Below are 21,689 nucleotides of genomic sequence, written 5' to 3'. Positions count from 1 at the left end.
CACCTTTTATGTGTGATGGACTAGTTTATTACAAGGCTACTGATCACCTTTGATATGTTGCAAATGAGACCGCAAGCGGTACACCTTATTTATTTATTTATTTATTTAAATGTATAAAGCGCACAGGCGGCCCTGTGGCATCGCAGCGCTGTTACAGTAGAGCTTACTACCTTATACCGATGTTCCATTTCCATTGTTATGCAGTAGTAATATCATATATGATGTCATCCATTATGTCTTTGATGATGTCATTTGTTATGTCATCTTTGCTGTCCTAGGTGCTAGTGTTAGCAGTGTATGGTGGTAGCACGAGTTGTGGTTGCATAACTTACCAGAACTGGTGAATTACTTGTGTTTTTCAATTTTACTTGTAGCCAAACCGTCCCTTTAACAATGTTTTTTCCCTGAATTCAATAGGTTTTTGTGACTGCAACTTAACCATAACGTCCCTTCAACAAAAAATTTCACCAAATTTCATAGGTTTTATTAGTGCATCTTAACAATAACATCCTTTTAACAACGTTTTTTCTGTGACTTTCATAGGTTTCGTGATGTTACATCACTGTATATAAGTTATTAAGAATTCCTCTTTTAACATATATGAAAGAAATATAAACCTCCTTTAACAAACATATTCTTTGCAATGTATACTGATGTGTGTCATTATCAGCAGCGCATGCTGTGGATGCAAGTTATGGTTGAATTGCCTAGGGCATGAGGCTCGACCATGACTCCAGCCGCACCAAACCACACCCGTTATTCCCTGAACCTACACTCCATCATAGTTCAGTGTCCACTATACCCTCATAATGTGACCAATGGCCAGTGGTCATGGCTTGCAGCCAAAACCAGTCTCCACAATCCATGGGGCATGGGCTTCGGCCATGCTGCATGCCCCAATAAGTAAATCAGAGTAGGCATTCATCCTTGCAGATGGCCAAACCCACTATCCAGGCACCAAAGTTATATCACTGTTTTCTGTACGTACATTTTGACAGTTTGGGGGAAAGAAACACAGGAAACGTTTGCAAAAGCATGCTTTCAGGTACTTGCTGATGCTACATGTGCAGGTTTGTTGCAATCCAGCCCACCACTTCAGCCTATAGCCGTAAGTATAATTCTTTTTCCCATTCAAAACAAGGGCTTCAGCCATGCCGCATAAACCCAAACAAGCAAATCAGAGTACAGATTTCTCCTTGACGAGGGCCAGGTTCACTGCCCAGACACCAAATTTATATTACTAGTTTTTGTACTTACATTTTGACACCTTGCAAAAAATAAAACACAAGACAGATTTGCAAAAATATCCTTTCGGGTCCTTGCTGATGCTCCTCGTGAAGGTTTGTTGTAATCCAGTCCAGCATTTCAGGCTGTAGCCGTGAGCAGACATTTTTTTCCCATTCAAACCTAGGGCTTCGACCATGCCGCATAAGCACATCAGAGTACACATTTGTACTTGCCGAGGGACAGGCCCACTGCTCAGGCACCATAGTTATATCACATTTTTTGTACTTATATTTTGACACTTTGGAAAAAATAAAACACAGAACACATTTGCAAAATCAGGCTTTGAGGTCCTTGCTGATGCTCCTCGTGCAGGTTTGCTTCAATCCCGTCCATCACTTCGGCTGTAGCCACGAGCAGAATTGTTTTTCCCATTTAAACCTATCATGTTTTCCAAAAACATTACCACAAAGCCGGTCCCTCGTGATCATGCCCATTTTAACCGTATTGCTATGGCCACAGGCTATACCTCAGACACCAAAGGTACATCACTATGTTTTGTACCTACATTATGACACTTTTCAAAAAATAAAACACTGCCACATTTGCAAAACCATGCTTTCAGGTCCTTGCCAATGCTCCTTTCAGGTGTTTGCTGCTAATCCATCCATGTTTTATTTTTTGACAAGTGTCAAAATTTACAAAATTTACATAAATAAAACATCATGCTTATCTCCGCAAGGTGGTGGATCGTTGGATAGTTGCAACACAGCGAACATAAAATAATTTTTCCAATGATAAAAGGGACTGTCCAGTCAAGGTAGTATACAAATATCTACAATATTATTATCACAACAGACAGTTCTGGCACACTACAAAATACAACCCACCCTGTAAAGAAATGCAAAGGACAGACAGTTTCAAAGAAGGAAAAGGGTTGTACTATGGATACTTACAGGAGGGTAGTCAGTAAAGGAATGAATCGCTATAGTTTAAAGGTTACTTGGTTTCAACACAACGGGAGCAATGGGTCATAAAATGTCTCTAGGGGCCTCCGCAGAAGGACAAGGGGGACAGAACACCAATATACCTTGTGTGTAGGAAATCCTGGTGCTCGACAGGTTCAAGTCAGTTTCAAGGTGCTTTGCAGCTTCTGTGACAGAGTTCAAGACAGGCGACAGCTGCGGGTATCAGGCAGCAGGCAGTTCGGTGAGCAAAGCTGGAAGGGCAGCTGCAGGCTGGCCTACATGATGGCTCTAGGTCAGGAATCGTTGTCTCAGTTCTGATCAGCAGTTCTGAAGCACTGTTCGAGGCATCTCAGACAGAGTTAGCGACAGCTGCGTAAGAACAGTCAGCAGTGCGGTCGGTTGCAGCTAAAGGGGCTCGACTAGCTCAAAAATGTCCTTTAAGGCGGACGTCGGTAGATGTTTGTTGATGCACTCCCCCTATCTTCTTCACTGGGCTCGTGTCATCCTTTAAGTAAGATGGCCCAAGGCTGAGGAGAGTGTTGCAGGTAGCTGCCTTGTCCTTGGTTTGGTTCTGAGACTCTCTGGCACTTCCCACTTAGGAAGCTTGCTGCAGAACCTAGCAGGGCACACTGTGTGCTGACTGGGTATCAGTTCTGGAGCTGCTGTAGGGTCCTCTGGATTCGTTATCTCCCTCTGTTCCCTGGTAGATGTTTAGGGGATGGATCTTGCTTCCCTCTTGGAGATCCTGGCCTTCCTCCACTGGCGGAAGATGTAAGGCAGACTGAACATTCAGCCAGGGTCTTGCTACTCCTTGCAAAGTCTTCAGATGATCTGCCCAAAAGAAGGGCTCAGCCCCCTTTTAAATGGACCACAGGGATCGGTGAAGGTTAAGCCTACCTTAATGTACCAATCCTGGGTCCCCACCAACATTCTCATGTATGCATGAGCTCATAACCAGAGTGCTTTGTAAAGGGGTGAAAATATGTAATACTAAGTCCCACCCATCATCCAGTCTGTTGTGGATCAAAGGGTCTCTAGTTAATGGAGCTCCCTGTGACTCCTGATTAAAGCGACGGGTCTCCCTTGAAACTGCGGCGAGAACAGACTTTCTGTCTCCGTCAATCCGCATACTCAGACCTTCTGTATGGGGTACCCCTCCAGGGATGACTACTGTAAGCATGCAGTCCCAGACATGAACTTTCACTGTCCGTTGATACTAAGGGTGGGAGCTGGCTTCAGGTTGACACAATGCATATCAAAGGTTGTTGGAGTTTCCTGTCTCCATTGTTAACCTCTACAGTAAGGTCCCATGTTTGCCTGTTTGACATTACTCTATTAGTATGCTAATTGTGTTAATCGCTGACACCATTCTGAGGGCCGAACAAAAGGGCAGGGCAGATCCATGGAGCCTTTGATAGTTAATATGTCTGGCCAAGGCAGGGGGAAGGTTTTGCCCTCCCCCTTCAGAGATGACATGGTGTAATCCTGGCTGTCATGTCCCAACTAAACATGACAGGGGGGGCTACACCTGTAGGCTGTGTCCACCCAGACTACACAGGTCTATGTGTATGTTGTGCAGTGAACATAGGAAAATGTGTGCAGATTAGCCCCACACATTGTCCAGAGGTTGATCTACCATCATTCAATTTCATTTAAAATGTACAGAAACTCAGGCGAGCGCACACACACTGTGCGGATGGTCGAATTCCTCACACACACCCTGCATCATCTGCTGCTGCAGGTTGCCTTCCACTTCTTAAAACATTGCATGACTGTTGTAATCTCCTCTCCCAGACTAATTTTCCTCTGGTGGACCCATAATCCTTTGTTGTCCTCTTCTACTTAAAGCTGCTCTGCCTGGTCACACTGGCAGAATAAGGGCACTGCTTATCATAATCAGACCTGCTCACAAGCAGACTGGTGTCTGAACATCCAAACTGTGGAGCACCTATTGAGAGTTGTAACACTCAGTTGTACATGCCATATTTAGAATGAAAATGACGCAGCATATTCAGAATGGCACTGCATATCTGGAAAATTCAAATATCTGATTCAATGTTCAATTTGCTAAGCTTACATATTACAATGGTAGACCAGACCTTTAGATTGTTTTTGATAGTTATCAAATGTATTGTTTTAAAAAAGACAAACCTTTTCTTTTACTTTATTGACCTCAAAGCAGCCTTTGATTCAGTTACAAGAAGCGCCTTGTGGCTCACTCTGGAAACATGTAATGCACCATTCTGTCTATTGAGGGCTATAATGAACCTTCACACCCACTAAATAGCTGAAAGTCATTATGAATTGGGAATAGAAAAAATACTGGCTTTTCCAATTGAAACAGCAGGAAGGCAAGGATGTGTTTTGGCCCCTGTCTTAATTAACCTATAATGATATCTACATGGACATTTCAACATGTGTAGCTGATGCTCCCCTCCTGAATGGTCAATTCATGGGTATTTTACTATTCGTGGATAACGCATTTTTGTCTCAAAAATAGTAAAGGGCCTTAATAAACAAATAGCGCAATTCACAGATTTATTTATTTATTTTGGATCACTGAACAAAATGTACTGGTGGTTACATTACAGATTCTTGACGATGTGTATAAAGACCTGGATGATGATGTTGCTTGCCTGCTGGTATTACTTGATTTAGCTTTTAATACCATTGACCATGATCTTCTTTTGAAAATTCAGTCCGGCGGGATGGGAATTGAAGGCGCTAGTTTGGCCTGGATCCGTTCAATTTCATTTTCAAGAAATCAGTTGACAGTTAACGGTCAAGATCGTTCCGATGCTGTTTCAGCCCCTTTTTACAAGGTTCCAATTTAGCGCCTACACCTTTTAATTTATATATAGAACCATTAGGTATTTTAGTTAAGAAACATAGCGTGTCCATGCATCTGTACGTAGTCGATACTTAAGTGTATCTTCAAATTTATTCTGAAAGTGACATCGGAAGATTAAGGAATTGTTCATTTGATATTGAAGCATGGATGACCTCCGATGATTTTAAATTAAACACTAACAAAACTGAATTTGTATTCCTTTCCCATGCCCATTGTTTACCCTTTTTTTCCAAATGGTTCTTTGATGCAATGTTTCCTTGACCCGCTTGTGATTTTGCTAAAACTGCAAAATCTTTATGATTTGTGTTGGATTCTCACTTATTATTTATCCCCCTCATATTAATATGATATTGAAAGCTGCTATCTATTATTTATTGATTCCGAGATCAGTGAAACCTTTCTTTAACGGATATGCGTGTTAGATGTTCAATCACTGATTTTATCACAGATCGATTATGGGAAATCTATCCTTGTGGGCCTTGCTCATTCCACTCTGGTACCCTGTAAAAAGCTTTGTTGCATGCTGCTGCCTGTTTGATGTCTGGGGTAAGGAAATATGATCATATTATCCCAGTTTAAGCAACTCTTCATTGGCGTTTACTTAATGTACACATTTTATCCAAGATATTGGGTATAGCTTACAAAGTGGTTCATCTAAAGACACCCCTCTTATCGACAAATTGAATATCTCTGAAAGTGTAAGAGGTCTTCATAGTCATGACTTACTGTGCCTAGAAGTCTCTTATTTTAGATATGTTTTTCTGCCAAACGATCTTTCTCTGGCGTTGTTGTGTCAGCCTGGAATTGTTTACCTCCTAACCTATGGAAAGTTGATGGCTATCTTAAGTTTATGAAATCTTTGAAAGTGTGATTATGGAATTGGTAGCCAAGAAAAAACCTGAAAAGAAAAACAACAGTGGCAACACAGCACAGGACAGCACTTTCACAATAGAAGATCATATGCCAATGATGGTGCAGGAAATAACACACTTTTATAAAGTGAATAAATTAGGCCACCATGATTTGTTTTTTTTATTTTGCACCTACAACTGATAAGCACAGTAAAACTATAGTACATTTCCCTTGGGGCCAGTGTTGTATGTGTGCGAGCAGTACATTACCTTCTTGGTGAATCAAGCATCTGTCCTCCAGCCAGCTGCCAAACACCACTCTGCTGCGGGTGGCTGCCATTGGTTGCAGATATACCTTTTAGGGGCCATGTTGGCTGTCAGTACCACTGTTGTTTCGGTGCCGCGGGTGAGCGGGTGCTGTCTTTGCAGGGACCCGAGAAATGTAGGATCCAGCAGCTGGGGCTCCAGTTAAGTCCTGTGCTGTGCCACCCTCCCAGTGTGGTCCCACGGACCAAATGGACCACACAGGCTCCCCAGTTGGGCTGGCAGCCCCGCTTACACCTCTGGTGCTGTTGGGAAAACGATTTCTTCAGTCTTCAGAACCTGCCCAGTCTGGCCCTGGGGCTGCAAACAGCTCCCCAGACCACACTGCATCTTCACCTGAGTCCACCATGCACCCTGCGGACCGGGACACTAAGCCCCGCTGGTCCGCCCAGTCTGGCCCCCAGACGGACTGCTCTCCCTCAGGCCATGCCCTGTTCGGACTGCCCTTCGCACTTACACAGGCTGCACTCCTCATGCAGCCCGGGGTTTATTTGATTACTGGTCCATCTGGACAGACCCCCGGCAGGCTGTTTCCTCACAAGCTGCGCCTCTTGCCTGGGTTCGCTCCACTCAAGTGGCCATGGGCTGAGGGCCCTTCTTCACCTGGGCCGCACCCCATACGCAGCCCGCCAGTCACATCCTCCATGCCCTGGGGGGTACTCGAGGCTGCACCCCAACCACCAGGCAGCAACAATCTTCCTTTTCTCTTTTCTCCTGTTTTCTTCTCTTTTCTTCCTTCTTCTGTTTCTGTATCTCTGTATCTATCTTCTTCTGCTATTCAATTGTCACTTCCAAATCTCTTTCGTTTTCTTTTAATTCCCCTTTAGAATATTTTGTAATGCAACTCCATTCTTTTTGGCAGGGGATTCCTGCCCATTGTCTCCAATCACAATGTTCCATATGTCCCTCATGGTGGGCAACTTGGCACTGTCAGGTAAGTCAGTCAATTATTTGTTTTTACAGTCAAAGCGCTTACACCTGCAATAAAAGGCTTTATAGCACCCTCTGTGTCTGCGTCTTAACCCTCCAACCAAAAAGGGCTCAATTTGGCCCACGAGTTGCACATATCACTCCTACTTTGACTCCAAAATATTGTAAGGTTCCAGTCTTTCATGATCAAGTAGGTCATTGGGAGGGCTGCAGTGGTGGAACTTTAAGTCTCATTATGAGTTTGGTGGTGTGGAAAAAAAACGGTGCCAATGCAGTGGTATCAGAGGTACCACTCCATTACCGCTGAATTACCACACCTCCGAACTATGGGTTTTGGGATAAGCGAAATGTTGGAGGTAATTCCACCAATTTACTGACAAAAAACAGCAATTTCAGCAGAATTACCACCAGCAGTAATTCCGGTAATTATGGTAATTCCACTGAAATCCCCATGGAGTCAATGGGGAGTAACAGCACCATATGGCCACTTGAAATCCAGCGGTAATGCCGCCGGACCATTTGTAGTCGTGTATTCCGGGAATAGGTTATGTTGGCATTTTTGTAACGGTAAGTTAGTGGCCTTCAAATTTCTCATGAAAATAATGGTTGTACAATAAAGAAGATCCAGACTCAGTTGTTCATTGTAGCTTCATTCCATTGAATGACAAACGGAAGGATCTTTGACACATGGCCTATTGTTCCATTGCAAATATCCTTAAAAAGATCTCTGACCTAACCATTCTGATGCTATTCAACAGCTGAGCATTTGTCCATGGGTTTGTGTACATGCTTTAAATAATCCTTGCGCTACACAATGACCATTTTGGTCCAATTTAGGAGTGCTGATTTAATGATGGCACAGCATTTAATGCCTCAGCATAGGAATGACTTTGGCATGTGTCTCATTGAAGAAAGCTGTGTGCAGTATCCCAAAAAAATAATTGTGGGGCCTGGACCATGTATGGAGATGCCCACCCCTACATGTACTTTAACCTGAAGTTTTTGGTGTGGAATATTAGACTACAGTGAAGGATGTTTCTTTGATGAAGATAATGTATGGGCAGGCTGCCATACCCTGCAAGGTGTTATAATAAAGCCGACCATCTGGCAGAAGCCAAGAAGTAGTCAGGAGGCCTATGATGTTTGTTTTGCATACTCCATCACATTCATATTAAAATTATAAAATGGACCCTATTCTGTTTCTAGCCTGCTGCTAGACATAGAAAAGAAACCTTTTTCTACTCCAAATTTTCCTGCCATCCCTGGCATTGCAAACACATGATTTATATTTCCAATGCAAGTTCATGGTAGAAATGCCTTTTTTTTAATCATGCGTGAGAATGCTTCAGCTTTACACAAATAAGGATTTTCAATTTTACTGCAAGTAAGACTGTCCGCACTATACATAGACATAATGCGTTCTTATCATTAACATGAACAAGCTTACTTAGGAAGGGAATAGAAACAAAACGTTTTTGAATTGTATTTCCAACACAGTTTGGCTAGTTCAAACTAAAACAGAGCACATCCCTTTTCTATTTCTAACACAAATGGGCTCACCAATCCTGAAACATTTTGTTTTAATATATAGAGAGGACAGGCACACCCTCATTAAAAATAGAAAGTGCTTTTCAAGGTGTCAGGTACCCACATGAGAATAATGAGAACAATAGGGTGTAATTCCTGTGGCGGTTTGTCTTGTTCGGCAGAGTGACCACGAGAGTGATCTCTGATCTGCAGGTCACTGAATTATTGAAGGGACAATCCACAAACATGCATTGGTCCCATGCAGGTGGTTTGACTAAAACTAAAGATGGGTGACGTTTCTTGCCTACCTATACAAAGATTAAAAAATGTGTCTGTCAAAGATAATTGGGCAGGCCCATGCAGCGTTAGACTCCTTTATGAGAATATTGTGGAACTAATCAAAAAAACATCTAATGCACAGGCACCAGAACCTAACAGTCTGAGCAATAAGGTGTTTAAAGAAGCTCCTGAAACTTGGTGTATTCTATTACTAACACTGTTCAATAATACATTGAAAACTAAGCCCACGCCTCATTCGTGGAAAACCACACACATTACACCAATGCACAAAAAGGGCGATCGTACTAACCCGGCTAACTATCGCCTCATCACTCTTCTTGATGCAGTGAGCAAAACCGTTGCCTCATTTATACTTAAAGAGGTGGAATAGTGGTCACTAAAAGCAGGCAAGTTGTCCAAATTACAGACTGGTTTTTAGGAAGGGAATAGGCACCAGGTTGAATGGCCTTCTAATGAACGCATTAATTGAAAAAGCTTATGAAAATGGCGCTTGCCCCTTATATGTTGTTTGTGTTGATCTGCTGCAGGCTTTCGACGGGGTTAATCGATCACGACTTGGTTAAAACTTCAAAGTTGGGACTTTCCTCAGGGGTTACTTAATATTTTAAATAACCTTCATGAAGATGTGGATGGCATACTATCTAGAGACATTTCTACCATTAAGGGGCTTAGACAGGGCTGTGTATTAGCCCCTTGCTGGTTTAAATGTGTATGGCTCAGGTCTGGGTGATCATCTGAACCCTGTTGCTTTTATCTCTCCGCAACTAGCAGGAAGAGAAATCACTTGGTTTTAGGATTCACAACAGCACTGACTTGATACAACAACGATACAGCCCTTCTTTGGTGCTGATTTGGCTCCTGAATAAAACAGGACTGTGTACCCCAAGTGAAACCCTCTATGGGAATAAAGCCGTTTAATCATCTTGGGGAAATCCTTGGTCAGCAGAGCGGCTATGTGGAGAATCCAAATAGGTGATATTAGCCAGCGAAATGACAGAGCAATAGAACTGGCACTTAGCAAACAACCCGCTGGGCAGCAACAAAGAGGAGAGAGCCACAAAGGAGAGTGCAGAAGCAGGGGAAGAACAAGAAGCCAAAGAGAGACGCCAGGAGTAAGAAGGAGCTAGGAAAACAGAGCGACAGAGGGAAAAACAGCACCTGTTCTTAGAGAAAGAAGTGACACACAGGTCTTAACCTCTGGGCTGCTTTTGAAGAAGACACTGAGCCATGTTTGATCATAATCGCGCTGCCTTCGGGCGCCATGTTGAATAAAGACTAGAGCGCAGCTTCTACTGTTTTCAGGCAGAGTCATCCTGTGCCATCTTGGAGTGGTCATCACGGCACAAAGAGCCATGTATCGCCATTTGCGCCAGAGAGACCAGGTTAGGAAACATTTCCTGACACTTGGTTAAGCTATGCCGATGACATTATCCTCCTCTATCATATTCAATTGGGGCTGCAACGTCTTATTGAGAGTTTCCGATCCTACACTGATGTTCATGAATTAAAAATGTATCAACTAAAAACCAATATAGTGCATTTTATAAGTGCAAAGAAAAAACAAGTGGGATATTGTTGGAAACTGGGTGAAGTAAAACTAGATGTGGTTGATTAACTAAGACACTTTTGATTTTTCCTAACCAGTAAATCTCATCATGTGACCCTAAACTAGGGGCTTTATAGGAAGGGTGAACAATTTGGGGCACAAATGCAACGTATTGCACAGAAATATTGGAGATTCATTCTAGAATCTTGATAAAGTTTTACAATGCAAAGGCGATACCAGCAATCTTTGAGGGCCTTAATACTAGTCCTCTGTCAGAGGAGTTTAATTTTGAAGCATAAGTGGGGAGGATTTGGCATAAAGCCCTCTCACTGACAAACGGTGTACCATTTGCAATATTAAAATATGAATTTGGATTACACTCCATGTATGCACTATACATTACTTCTTATACAAACATAATAATGGCAACCAAAAATACATTTTATTACGGCTTACTACGACAAATGGAGTGGCCAATACAGGATGCATGAAACACACACATTTTGATTGTTTTAACCATAAGCGGTGACAATGTAATTATGAATCCTAATTCTGCTAAGGTAAAGCTTTGTGAATGGGATTGGAGTGAGACATGTGATAAAAGAGGATGCTTTAAAGTATACATGGATATAGCAATAGAAAATGAGAGGTATGATACCATTCCAACAGTCTTAGAAAGATTCCCTGATGGGTGTTATGTACATTTGTTTAAAAATGTAGATGTAATCCTATTCATACTAGAGAATTGGAATACATTAGGAAAATCAACACAGATAATATTGGTATATTCTCTAAAACTGACACTGAGACCCTCCAATATAATATCATGAAATGTCCGGCTTTGCAGACATTGAAGGAAGAAATGTTTTTACATTTTGCACAAGAAACAAAATGGTTGAATAATGATGAGTTCTGGAGAAGGGTCTACAGTGGCAGGATACTGCCATCCTAATTGTGATGGTAACATTTTTAAATGTGTTAAAATTAGCTGATACATTTTAGATATACAAAAGCAGCATGTTTTAATTGATGAATATGAGAAATAATGTGATATTATAATATGAACTTGAGTATATCATGCTTTGTTTTTTATATTGATGTATGTAAATTCTTTTTTTCTTCTCTATTTTTGTGTAAGATTTAGTATAAACCAATACAAAAAAGTACTGATCAAACTTGCCATATATATATATTCAATAGGGTGCTGAGAAAAATGGAAAAGTGTTTACTGTGCTGTACCTTCCCTCGAATAGATCATGCCTATTAGTACTACTACAACAAACTCCTATTTTGCTCAGAAGATGTACAAGAGGGATCACAGGCATTCAGGCAGTATTGTTAAACTTGCACTAAAACATAGCTCAACGCTCAGATGCTCAGATCTTTTTCAGTCCTAGGGTTTAACCAAAGTGCATAGCATATTTCAGTTGATGGAAGCAAAATGTGCTTCCTCGCTAGCCTTTCTCTTCATGGGATTTGTTGAACAGACTAACAATAATCTCAAGACCAATAATAACATAGTGCTATGGTGAAGATTCATCAATAATATTCGTCTGGTTTGAAATGGTGATGAAATGTCATTGAATAATTACTTTGAATATTTGAGTAACAATGAATTGGGCATAAAATATACACTAACTTTCAGCAAAACTAAGGTTATGTTCCTAGATTTGTAAAAGTTTGAACATAATGGGAAATTAGAAACAAAGACTTACCATAAACCACAGAGGGGAATATCATTTTGCACAGTAGGAGCTGCCACAAGAAACATATGATTAACACTATACCCATAAGGGAATTTACGATGTAAAAAATAAATTGTAGCCTCAGAAAAGACTATGACAGCGAAGTGCAATTGATATTTAAGCACTTTACAGAAAGAGGATAAAATAAGAACATTATTTACAATTCTGAAGGGAACAAAGAGATAAAAGAATACAAGAATTGGATAAACAAATCACTTTCGTTGGCAATTGCAATAATTGTTCTCTTGCATTAAACAATGTAAAACAATACAATGGTTTGTATAATAATGACATTATCGTTCATCAATTCATTGACTGAAATAGTATGTTCATTGTTAATGCTATTATTTGTAAATGCCAAAAACTGTACATATGGAGCACTAATAGAAAGCTGAGAGAACATATTACCAAATGTCTTTGAAAATAAGAATGAAAGACGAAAGGTTTCCTTTAGGAGCCCATTTCAAATCTCAACATATGGGGCAGACATAACTGATGTAAGATACTTTGGTATTTATAGACTACCTCCAAGTGAAAGAGGGGGAACAGTGAAAATATGTTACATAGAAAAGAAGCAGGGTCAATTTTCCATTGTGAAAAAACAAAATGGGTCTAAACAAGGACAAATATTTATATGTATTTTTTGGGCTGGAGAACTAAATGGATGGAAAAGCAATATCCAGATTTATTGGGAATGATGTAATCCTTATTTTCGAAATTGAAACTGGTATTGCCTGGTATTACGATTATTCAATTAGTACTAGCAATGAAGTAGGAAATGTAACATGATAGTCTATCTTGACAGATGAGATTTGTTAATAACACTAGAATTACATTGTGAATGTTGGCATTAATATGTCCAGAGTGCCAGCAATAACACTGGAATTGACCACATTAATTTCAGGTAAAGGGTCATAGAATTAGACGTTTATCAAGTTACACATTATATGTGAATGTAAAACTCAATTTAGATCGAAGATTGGTTTATATTTTTTGACTGGATTCTAGCATCAGTACTGCTACAAGTGCAAAATAATGATATTTAAAGATGGCCGAACAAGTAGCAAAATATATTCCTTTCTTTATTTTCATTGGGATATCGTCATTCAAAGTGGTACAAAATGGCACCTGACTGTTTAGAATGCTGGAAACATGCAGACATTGTACTGTGGCAGGCTGTTGCGTGAGCAGGTGAGAACATAGTAGTGGCTGTATCAGTTAACAGATTTGGTACAGCTCAACAGTTTCTTTTAACAAAAGTCAACACAGAGAACATATGGGTAATTATATTTCATCTATTTAAGCTATCATACCTTGAATATTATTTAGAAGTTGGGTACAAGATTTAGTAAAAACAAGGAATCTTCGTTAATTGGCATAAGAGGTGAGAATTATGCAATTATATATATTTTAATTTCATTAATTATGTTGGATAGTTTTAAAGTTCTTATCCGATGTAATATTAATAAACCTCCCAAAGTTATGCATTCATAGTTTTTGCAGCCAGTAAATGGATTCAGGACAATAGGTTTGCTTGCACAAAACAACAATGCAATTATTAGAAGCATGCAATTTATATAGTAAGCAACTATTTATTTTGCTATTGATACTGAGGAAACAGGCAATACCAAGTGCTTTTATATAAATTGAAGGTAATAGAAACACTTTCTCTTGTAGCTCCTAAAGAAGCACATGCTGCAGAGTGACAATTTTTTGCATAGTGGGAAACACATGTTGGTCGAGGCGATAAACCATAAAGAGCAGGGATATTAAGGCTTCATTACACGCAAATTGATGGATGAATGGGAGAGGAGAGAAATTCTAAAGGGCATGAATATTAAGATTTGATTATACACAAATTGATGGATGGATATTCAATTTGAACATCAAAATAAGAATTCAATTAATGAAATGTGTTTAACAATTAAAACAAAGTGTTTTATGTCTCTTATTAAATTATGTTCAAATAGAATTATTTGAGTAAAATGTGTGCTTATGTTGGAAATATGTAAACTGCTATATTTTAAGTATTAATTTGTGTTCATGTTACGATAACGGAAATATGTTGAAATGAAAATATATTGCTTCATAATAAGAAATCAGTGTCTTTGATACCATCATTTATTTATATCGTGATTAGCATAGCACATCAGGGTACAACTGTTTAAACTTACTTACAGGCAGGGCAGGCTCCTTAACTGGGAATTTTACAGCAACAGGAATGTTATAAAAATCAAATGGTTACAGGAAAGGAAAAAACGAAAATAGTATTCTAAATGTTGTTTGGCCAGGACAGAGAATGGGCAGCCCACCAGTTTCTGTCTCAGGTGAGGTTGGGTGGTCAGGCTACCTAGAATGCCTGTGAATGACACCTAGCACACATGACACCTAGCACACAGGTTATCTACCATACCTATTGTTGTGTGACTTGACCCTGTCAAGATGTCCATTCAAAGCTTTTCACATGTTCACACTCTAGTTTGAGAGCCGCAAAGGGGACTAAGGGGTGCTTGCTCACAGTGATGATGGCTTAAACTTGCAGTTGCCTTCATGAGATTGTTTAACATTTGAGGCATAGTTCAATGGTGGTGATCTGTTGTATGAAGTGGTTCAAAGGTGACTTGCAATTTCGAAATTGCTCAAATTCCTTTTTTGTTTCCCTGAGCAACAGCAGATGACATAATTCATACTTTTGAGCTTTGAGAAGCTAGGGACCCTCCCCTGTCACATGCACAAATGTAGCTCTCTTCTGCTTCTTCCCCACAAGATGAAATTAACTAGGACTGCACCAGGCATATTTTATTCCTCCGAGCGACCTATTTTCTTGTCCTCAGAAGCAGGAAGGCGACTCATTCTTTCATCAAATGCCACGGTGTTCCCCATGAATGGTGATGGTAGTGTTCCACCTCCACCCATGATTTTCCTGCCTTTAAAACTAAGGGAAACTTGAGTCTTGAAAAACTCCATGATGACCCTTCCACAGCATGACAATGGCCACTATTCTAGATATTGGGAACATATACGTCATTTCTTTTTTTTTACGGAATGACATGCAAATACAATTCATTTTGATATTGTATGACAGAAGCCATCTGAAACCAAAGGCTATTATGTGGCATTAGATTAGCGTTATTGTGAAGGGGATGGCCCCTGAAGAATTAACATTACCATAGAGTATTCATTCATTACTTTCAAGTGAAGTATATAAGATTGATACAATACGTATTAACAACATAGGATTAGTACTAGAAATGTATATTTCTTTTCTTCTGGCCTCTTTAAAAGTGGCATTGAAGAAAGAAGGGGACTGCCTAGGGATCCGAAAGAAAGATTGGCACTGAGTATGTTGGACAAAATGTGTACAGATGTTGTCAATCAAGCAATAATACTTTCGGGATTAATCACAAAAAAGTGCAGGTACTATATTATACAGGCCAAAAAACATAAATCACATGAACGCAAACATAAGCATAAAAATGGAAATCAGATGCAACACTAATAACACGTATTAAAAATAATTACAATAAAAGACAATCGTTAGGATCTATTAAAACAGTTTTAAAAGGCAATATAGAAAACATGCTAAAAAGACATATAATTGAACAATCACACTTTCTTTGGATCTTACCCGCCATGTTTTAGCCAAAAACCTTTTTCTATACTATTTGTATTTCTCTGTAAATACCAATGCGTTTGAACATTTTTATACACATTTTAAGTAGATTATACAGTTGAAAGATGCTTAAGTACACTCTGTAAAAAGGAGGCTCGTAAACATTTTAAGAACTGTGAATTACTGATAAGTGAATGTGAATGCATGTATACAGTGATGAATAATGTTATGGGGAAAGTGTTTAAGTGGTTTGGATGTCCAATTATTTAACAAACAACTGGCCAGATTATTGACTATTTACACTGGTGCACGAGCAACTGTCCATGACATTTGCACAGTCAATGGGCCGCATTATAGGTTTGCCGGTCCAGTAACAATGATACAGGTAAGCTTGCCGGTACCGTTGTTACCGAACTGGCAAACTACGAGGTCTGCGCGCGGTTGCCTTTTCACCCGCCAGGTCTGACCTGGCGTGCGGACTGGCACCCGCGAGCAGACCATGGCGGATGCACCGGCACCATTCACGAATGGTGCCGGTGCATCCGACCTCCCCATTGAGTCCGATGGGACTCAAATGGGAATGGGGAGTAATATTTGCCGGCGCCCGGGAATGGGCAATTACCGGGTACGCCGGGGCTGTAATGCCCCCGTAATTGCCCATTCCCGGGTGTCGGAAAAAAAATGACTTCAGTGGCAGCCGTGCCGGTTTTACCGGCACGGCTACTTCCGGAGTCATAATGAGGCCCAATGATTGCTCTCGTAGGAATATGAATTTGTTGATACAAAATAATGTGCAAAACTGCAATGCTCTGGTGAAGTGTTTAAGAAGTAAATAGATAAAGGTCATAAGGGATATTGGCTTTATTGCCTGTGATTAGTGTAGAGAAGAGCATAAAGTAGCAATTAAAATTATTGCACGCTTCATAAATCGTGGTGTAATTTGTATGTTTGATTTATTGTTGAACATGAATCAATGTATTAAACATATTTGTCCAATTATAAAATGTGTTTCATTGAACATATATTCAAAGGGCATATTAAGTGACAAAAACATTGGTGTACAATAGTGTATTTTAAAAAGAAACAAACTGTCATAACATCAAAATGAATTTTGCAACTATCAGTAAGAACATCCCCTCAATGGAAAGGATTGAGCACCTCTAGGTCAGCATTTTGTGTAGGCATACATTTCATGAGCACTGGAGAAAGGCTCAATACCTCCACATTCCCTTAGTGGGGAGACAAAGACTAATGTCATTTAAGCCCCAGATATGATGGCCACTTTTTCAATGCCTTAGTTCAGGGGCGTGCTAGCTTCGGCTCTCTTTGGACTACAACTGCCATCAACCTTAGCAAGCCTAGTAAATGGTGAGGGATCGTGGGAGTTGTTGTCCAAAACATGTGGTGAGCTGCAGGTTGCAAATCCCTGCCTTACTACCAAGAGCAGCCATGACTCACCTTCAGATTTGTGATTCTCTGTTCATCGCGCCATTTGAGCTTGATCAGATCTTTACATTTCATTCGTAATGGTTCAAGGAAGGTCTGAAATATTTGCTGTAAATGAGCAGACAGTGATGTTCATAATTAATATATGAAAATGTAAATACATTATTTTCGTAGATCATTTTTTCAAACGAATACCCAAAACATTTCTCAGTTGCATCCCTTGTATGCAGAACCCTTGAATTAGGACTTTCTTGGCAGAAACATGTCACAACAACATTAAAACATGTGCTTCTAATCGAGAAAGCATGAATCAAAAATAAGCAATTATTTAGCACTATTTTACTAAACTATACAAGGAATGTCCCGCATGTCATGTGGTTCAAAGAGAGTGTGAGAATTGATATTCCAAGCTAGAGTATCAGCATGGGTTAGACGGCAATGGTAAAACGAAGAGGTTTTTCAAATGCCACCTATTTTTACTACCTTGTTAGAGATGATAGTGTTTTAACCACATGCAGTATTCCATGGGAAAAACACATATGGTAAATACTGCATAATTATTGCAAACATTGTGCCTACGATTTCTCCAATGTTTCCTCTCCATGTAAAAGTTGTCACTTACTACTCACATTTTCCCTCCTGTGTTATCGTTTTTTTACAGCCTGGGCCTCATTACAAGTCCAGCGGTAGCCTTGCCGGCAAAACCGGCAGGCTGCCGCCGGACCCATAGGGATTTACAGGCTTCGGACTTGCCGGAATACCAGGGCATTACAGCCCCAATGATCTGGTAAATCCGAAGCCGGCATTCTGTAAATCCCCATTAGGACTCCACGGGAATGGGGAAGTGAAAACACCGGCACCATGTTGTAATGGTGCAGGTGTTTCCGCATCCATCTGTGGCCGTGTGGCATTACGCCCGCCAGGTCAGACCTGGCGGGTGTACCACCACATGGCCACAGAACACATAGTTAGCCGGTCCGGAAAACAGTACCGGTACGGTTTTACCAGCACCGTTATACCCGGACCGGCTAACTTGTAATGATGCCCATTGTTTGCTCCTTTTACCTTTGCACTGCTATTGATTTCTGATTGGCAGCTTGTCCTCCATTTGCTTTATTCGATGTTGCTCTTAGCTTCTTATAATGGGAATGTCATGCCTCTGACTTATCACCCAGACAATACTATGAGCTAAGTTTGCATTCCCCTTAAAGAACACCTGTTTGCCTGCCATTTTCTTCTTACCTTTATAATGCTGCCAATGTAGTACAATATTTGGTGACCCTGTACATTGTTTTGGATGAAAGCTCTTTAGGACTCCAATACATTTTTTAAAAAGAAAGAAAATATAAAAGATTTGACCTCAGGAAATGGTGGTATGCAGTGATAAAATCGCGACAAAAATGTCGCCTGTATAAAAAAATCGCTGCAAATATGCTGTGGTTTCACCCACTAAAGGTGTATCCCATTATACCATTTAAGAGGAGTGGGGGTCTCCCCCACTCCCCTTAAATGGTATAATGGGTCCGAGGTTGCGGGGGTGTCCCCCGCATCCTTTTCATGGATTGCGGTTGCAAAACCACAGCCTTTTTGCCACAATATTTTGGGTTCACGGCCATTTTTGCCGCGATTTTAACACATGGAACCGAAATGGCTTGGAGTTTAGTGGGTAAATTTGAAAACAAATGTTAAAACTAGTTCACAAACCTGTGGCCTGGTGTGAACAACAGGTAAGCTGGCACCTGTGGACACTATGAACTCTTATGGAACATTAGCCCACCTTGCCTAAGTCAAGCTCCCAAACCCATTGATACCAGTATCGCCTGTGGGTGCTGGCTTTGCTTTATAAGCGTAAGTGACAGGGGTCAAGTCCTAAAATTGATTAAAAACTTCTGTTTGATGTCTGTTGTGTGTCCGGAAAGGAAGTGGCACGCAACATTTTGAATACCAGCAACATCAGCAGCCTTTTCTGCAACTCTCATGCTGATCCACAAAAAAATATATCGGTTGCGACTGCATTGCAATTTTGCTCTTTGAGCAATGAAGGACCAAAACAGGTCTGAAGCTTGAACTCGAACGGGACAGAGTTTCATGCCAAGCCCGTTCGTTACTCGGCTACCTTCCTGTAACACCAACTGCACTGCTTAGAAAATCTTGTGCTGATATATGAAAAATACACTAGTTGCGACAGAGCGCTTTAGCTCTTTGAGCACCAGACTGGAGGACCAATAAAAGGTCTGAAGCTCGAACTCGAACGGGGTGACTTTTACGCCAAGCCCGTTAGCTATCTAGCCTTTCATGTGATTGAAGAATCTGACCGACCATAATTGTACTAGAGGTTACTGTTACCGCTGCAGAGTTTAGCTCTTTGAGCAGCGTTGGAGCCTAAAGAACTCTAGACCACTTGACATTAACTGCAAGCACTGTTCAGAAATTGTGTAGTCATTAATTGTTGAATACTACAAGGAAGGATTGGACGACGAACTGCTTGAGATTGCACATAAGTTCCTGCTGTGACTGTGGAGTGATTCACACTTTGAACAGCGAGAGGATTAAGTGGAGCTAATTGACTTTGATTCAATACTGATCACTGTTTCCGGCTAAAGAGACGTTGAACAATTGTGCAATTGAAAGACTTACACTGTGTATTTATCTGGTGTTCTAAATTAAGTGATATAAGTGTTGATTTATACTTGCTTAAACCCATGTCGCTGATTACATATTCTTTAACAACAGGAATGCCAAAGAATATGGTAACAACAAGGACTTCTTGAGTTTTTAAATCAAACCCCTTGAAACCACCCCCAGCGAACGCAATAAAACGCAAGTTGCTGGGCCAAGGGAGTTTAGCAAGTGACAAAAAGGTGTGGGCTGGAGACATTAGGGATTTGTGTTTACCATGTCCCAGTTTGAGTAGTCCTTCATTGGTGACAGATGGCGCTAAAACAATAACTTCAGTAACACCTTTTTTAGAATCCGTAATGGAATCCGACAACTGTGCTCCAGTAAACACATCAATTTCCGCCACCCAAATGAATTTGCTTGATGAGGTTCGTCCGGCAGTAATGATTGCTAATGGGAATGTAGTTGATTTGGTCACTCAAGTTGTCACAACAGGGAAACAATTAGTGAAATCTGGTTCTCTTGTTTGTCAATCTAATCTTAATAGTACAGAGAGAACGAAAGGAGCCAACACTTCTCCGTGCTCAATAGTGACTACATCAGATCAGTCTGTTGAAAACATTTCAATAATAGCATCCTCTTCAGTGATAGATTCTGAGGACAATAGTTTTTATCAGTCAGCAGATCTTTTTGAAAATACCAATGAAATTATTTGACTCACAATCTTTGTTTCCAACACCGGTAAAATCCCAAACCATGTTACTGAATATTACTTTAAAAGCCATGTAAATGACAATTGAGACACTGACAAAATTATTTGATATGCTGAATGATAACATTATGCACCAAACTAAGCAAATAGATTTAACTGTATCATGGATGAATGATCTCCCAAAATACAATAAGTGCTCAGGTAAAAAAAAAACAGCACAACTTGACTTTGATAACAATTGGGAGACATTCGTTGACTGACTCATTTGATAAGCATGTGTGTTTGTTTCATCTGATAGTGAGAGTGCAGTCCTAGCTTTTACTGCTGTCATTGCTCTTGTCGAAGAGAATAAAATACAAGATCCGCTATTTTCTGCTTCAGTGATAGGAAATTAACCGAACAATGTTCAAGTGGTCAATCAACCGGAACTTGAAGAAATTGTATCTATTATTATCCCATCTACATACAATTTATTTAAAAATAAAAAAAGAAGTAGAGAGGTGGGTACGACAGTGAAAAAATCAAATAATCAAAGAAGCTTTCTGCCACGTTCTAGAGCCAGTATCAAGCAATTTGTCAAGCGGATAGTTCTAAAGAACTTTGCTCCAAAATGGACCCGAGGGTTGTTTTCCAAGAACAGAAGTAGTGAAACCAATTGTAACACCAATGCTGACTGTCAAATAATGGACGCGAGTGACTACTCACCATTAAATGATTTGGTGTCAGCAATAGTTGACTCGCAAGTAAACAATATAACTCCTCAATGTAATTCTCTTTGCAAGACTTTGGCAATCACTATTCATACGATAGATCTTACAAAAGATTCTGCAATGTCAAACAATGCAGAACAAACAATGACAGAGGCAATTTTGTTGGATGTCAGAGCACAGATAGATAACTCAATCGAGAAATATCTGAAATTGCAACAAATTACTTTATTGCCTATAACAATGCAACAGAACTTGACATTGCTTGATTCTGGTCCATCGATGACAGATGTTTCTTCTAACATACAACCAGTTTCAGTTGAATC

The 21,689-nt window shown here is 40.2% G+C and overlaps 1 protein-coding gene across 2 annotated transcripts in view; it reads right to left on the bottom strand.

The window, feature by feature from the left end:
- LOC138511606 (E3 ubiquitin-protein ligase TRIM39-like) overlaps nt 1-21,689 on the bottom strand; it is a 1,024,620-nt gene that overhangs the window by 841,522 nt on the left and 161,409 nt on the right. For both annotated transcript variants that reach the window (XM_069627393.1, XM_069627392.1), the window contains exon 2: nt 17,338-17,433. In XM_069627393.1, coding sequence (XP_069483494.1) covers nt 17,338-17,433 — 96 coding nt within the window. The remainder of the gene's footprint in view (nt 1-17,337; nt 17,434-21,689) is intronic.

Source organism: Ambystoma mexicanum, chromosome 6p (assembly GCF_040938575.1).
Source record: "Ambystoma mexicanum isolate Mex_15411 chromosome 6p, UKY_AmexF1_1, whole genome shotgun sequence".
NCBI classification, from domain to species: domain Eukaryota; kingdom Metazoa; phylum Chordata; class Amphibia; order Caudata; family Ambystomatidae; genus Ambystoma; species Ambystoma mexicanum.
Note: the sequence above shows the minus strand (reverse complement) of the source record. Positions and strands in the feature narration are given on the sequence as shown.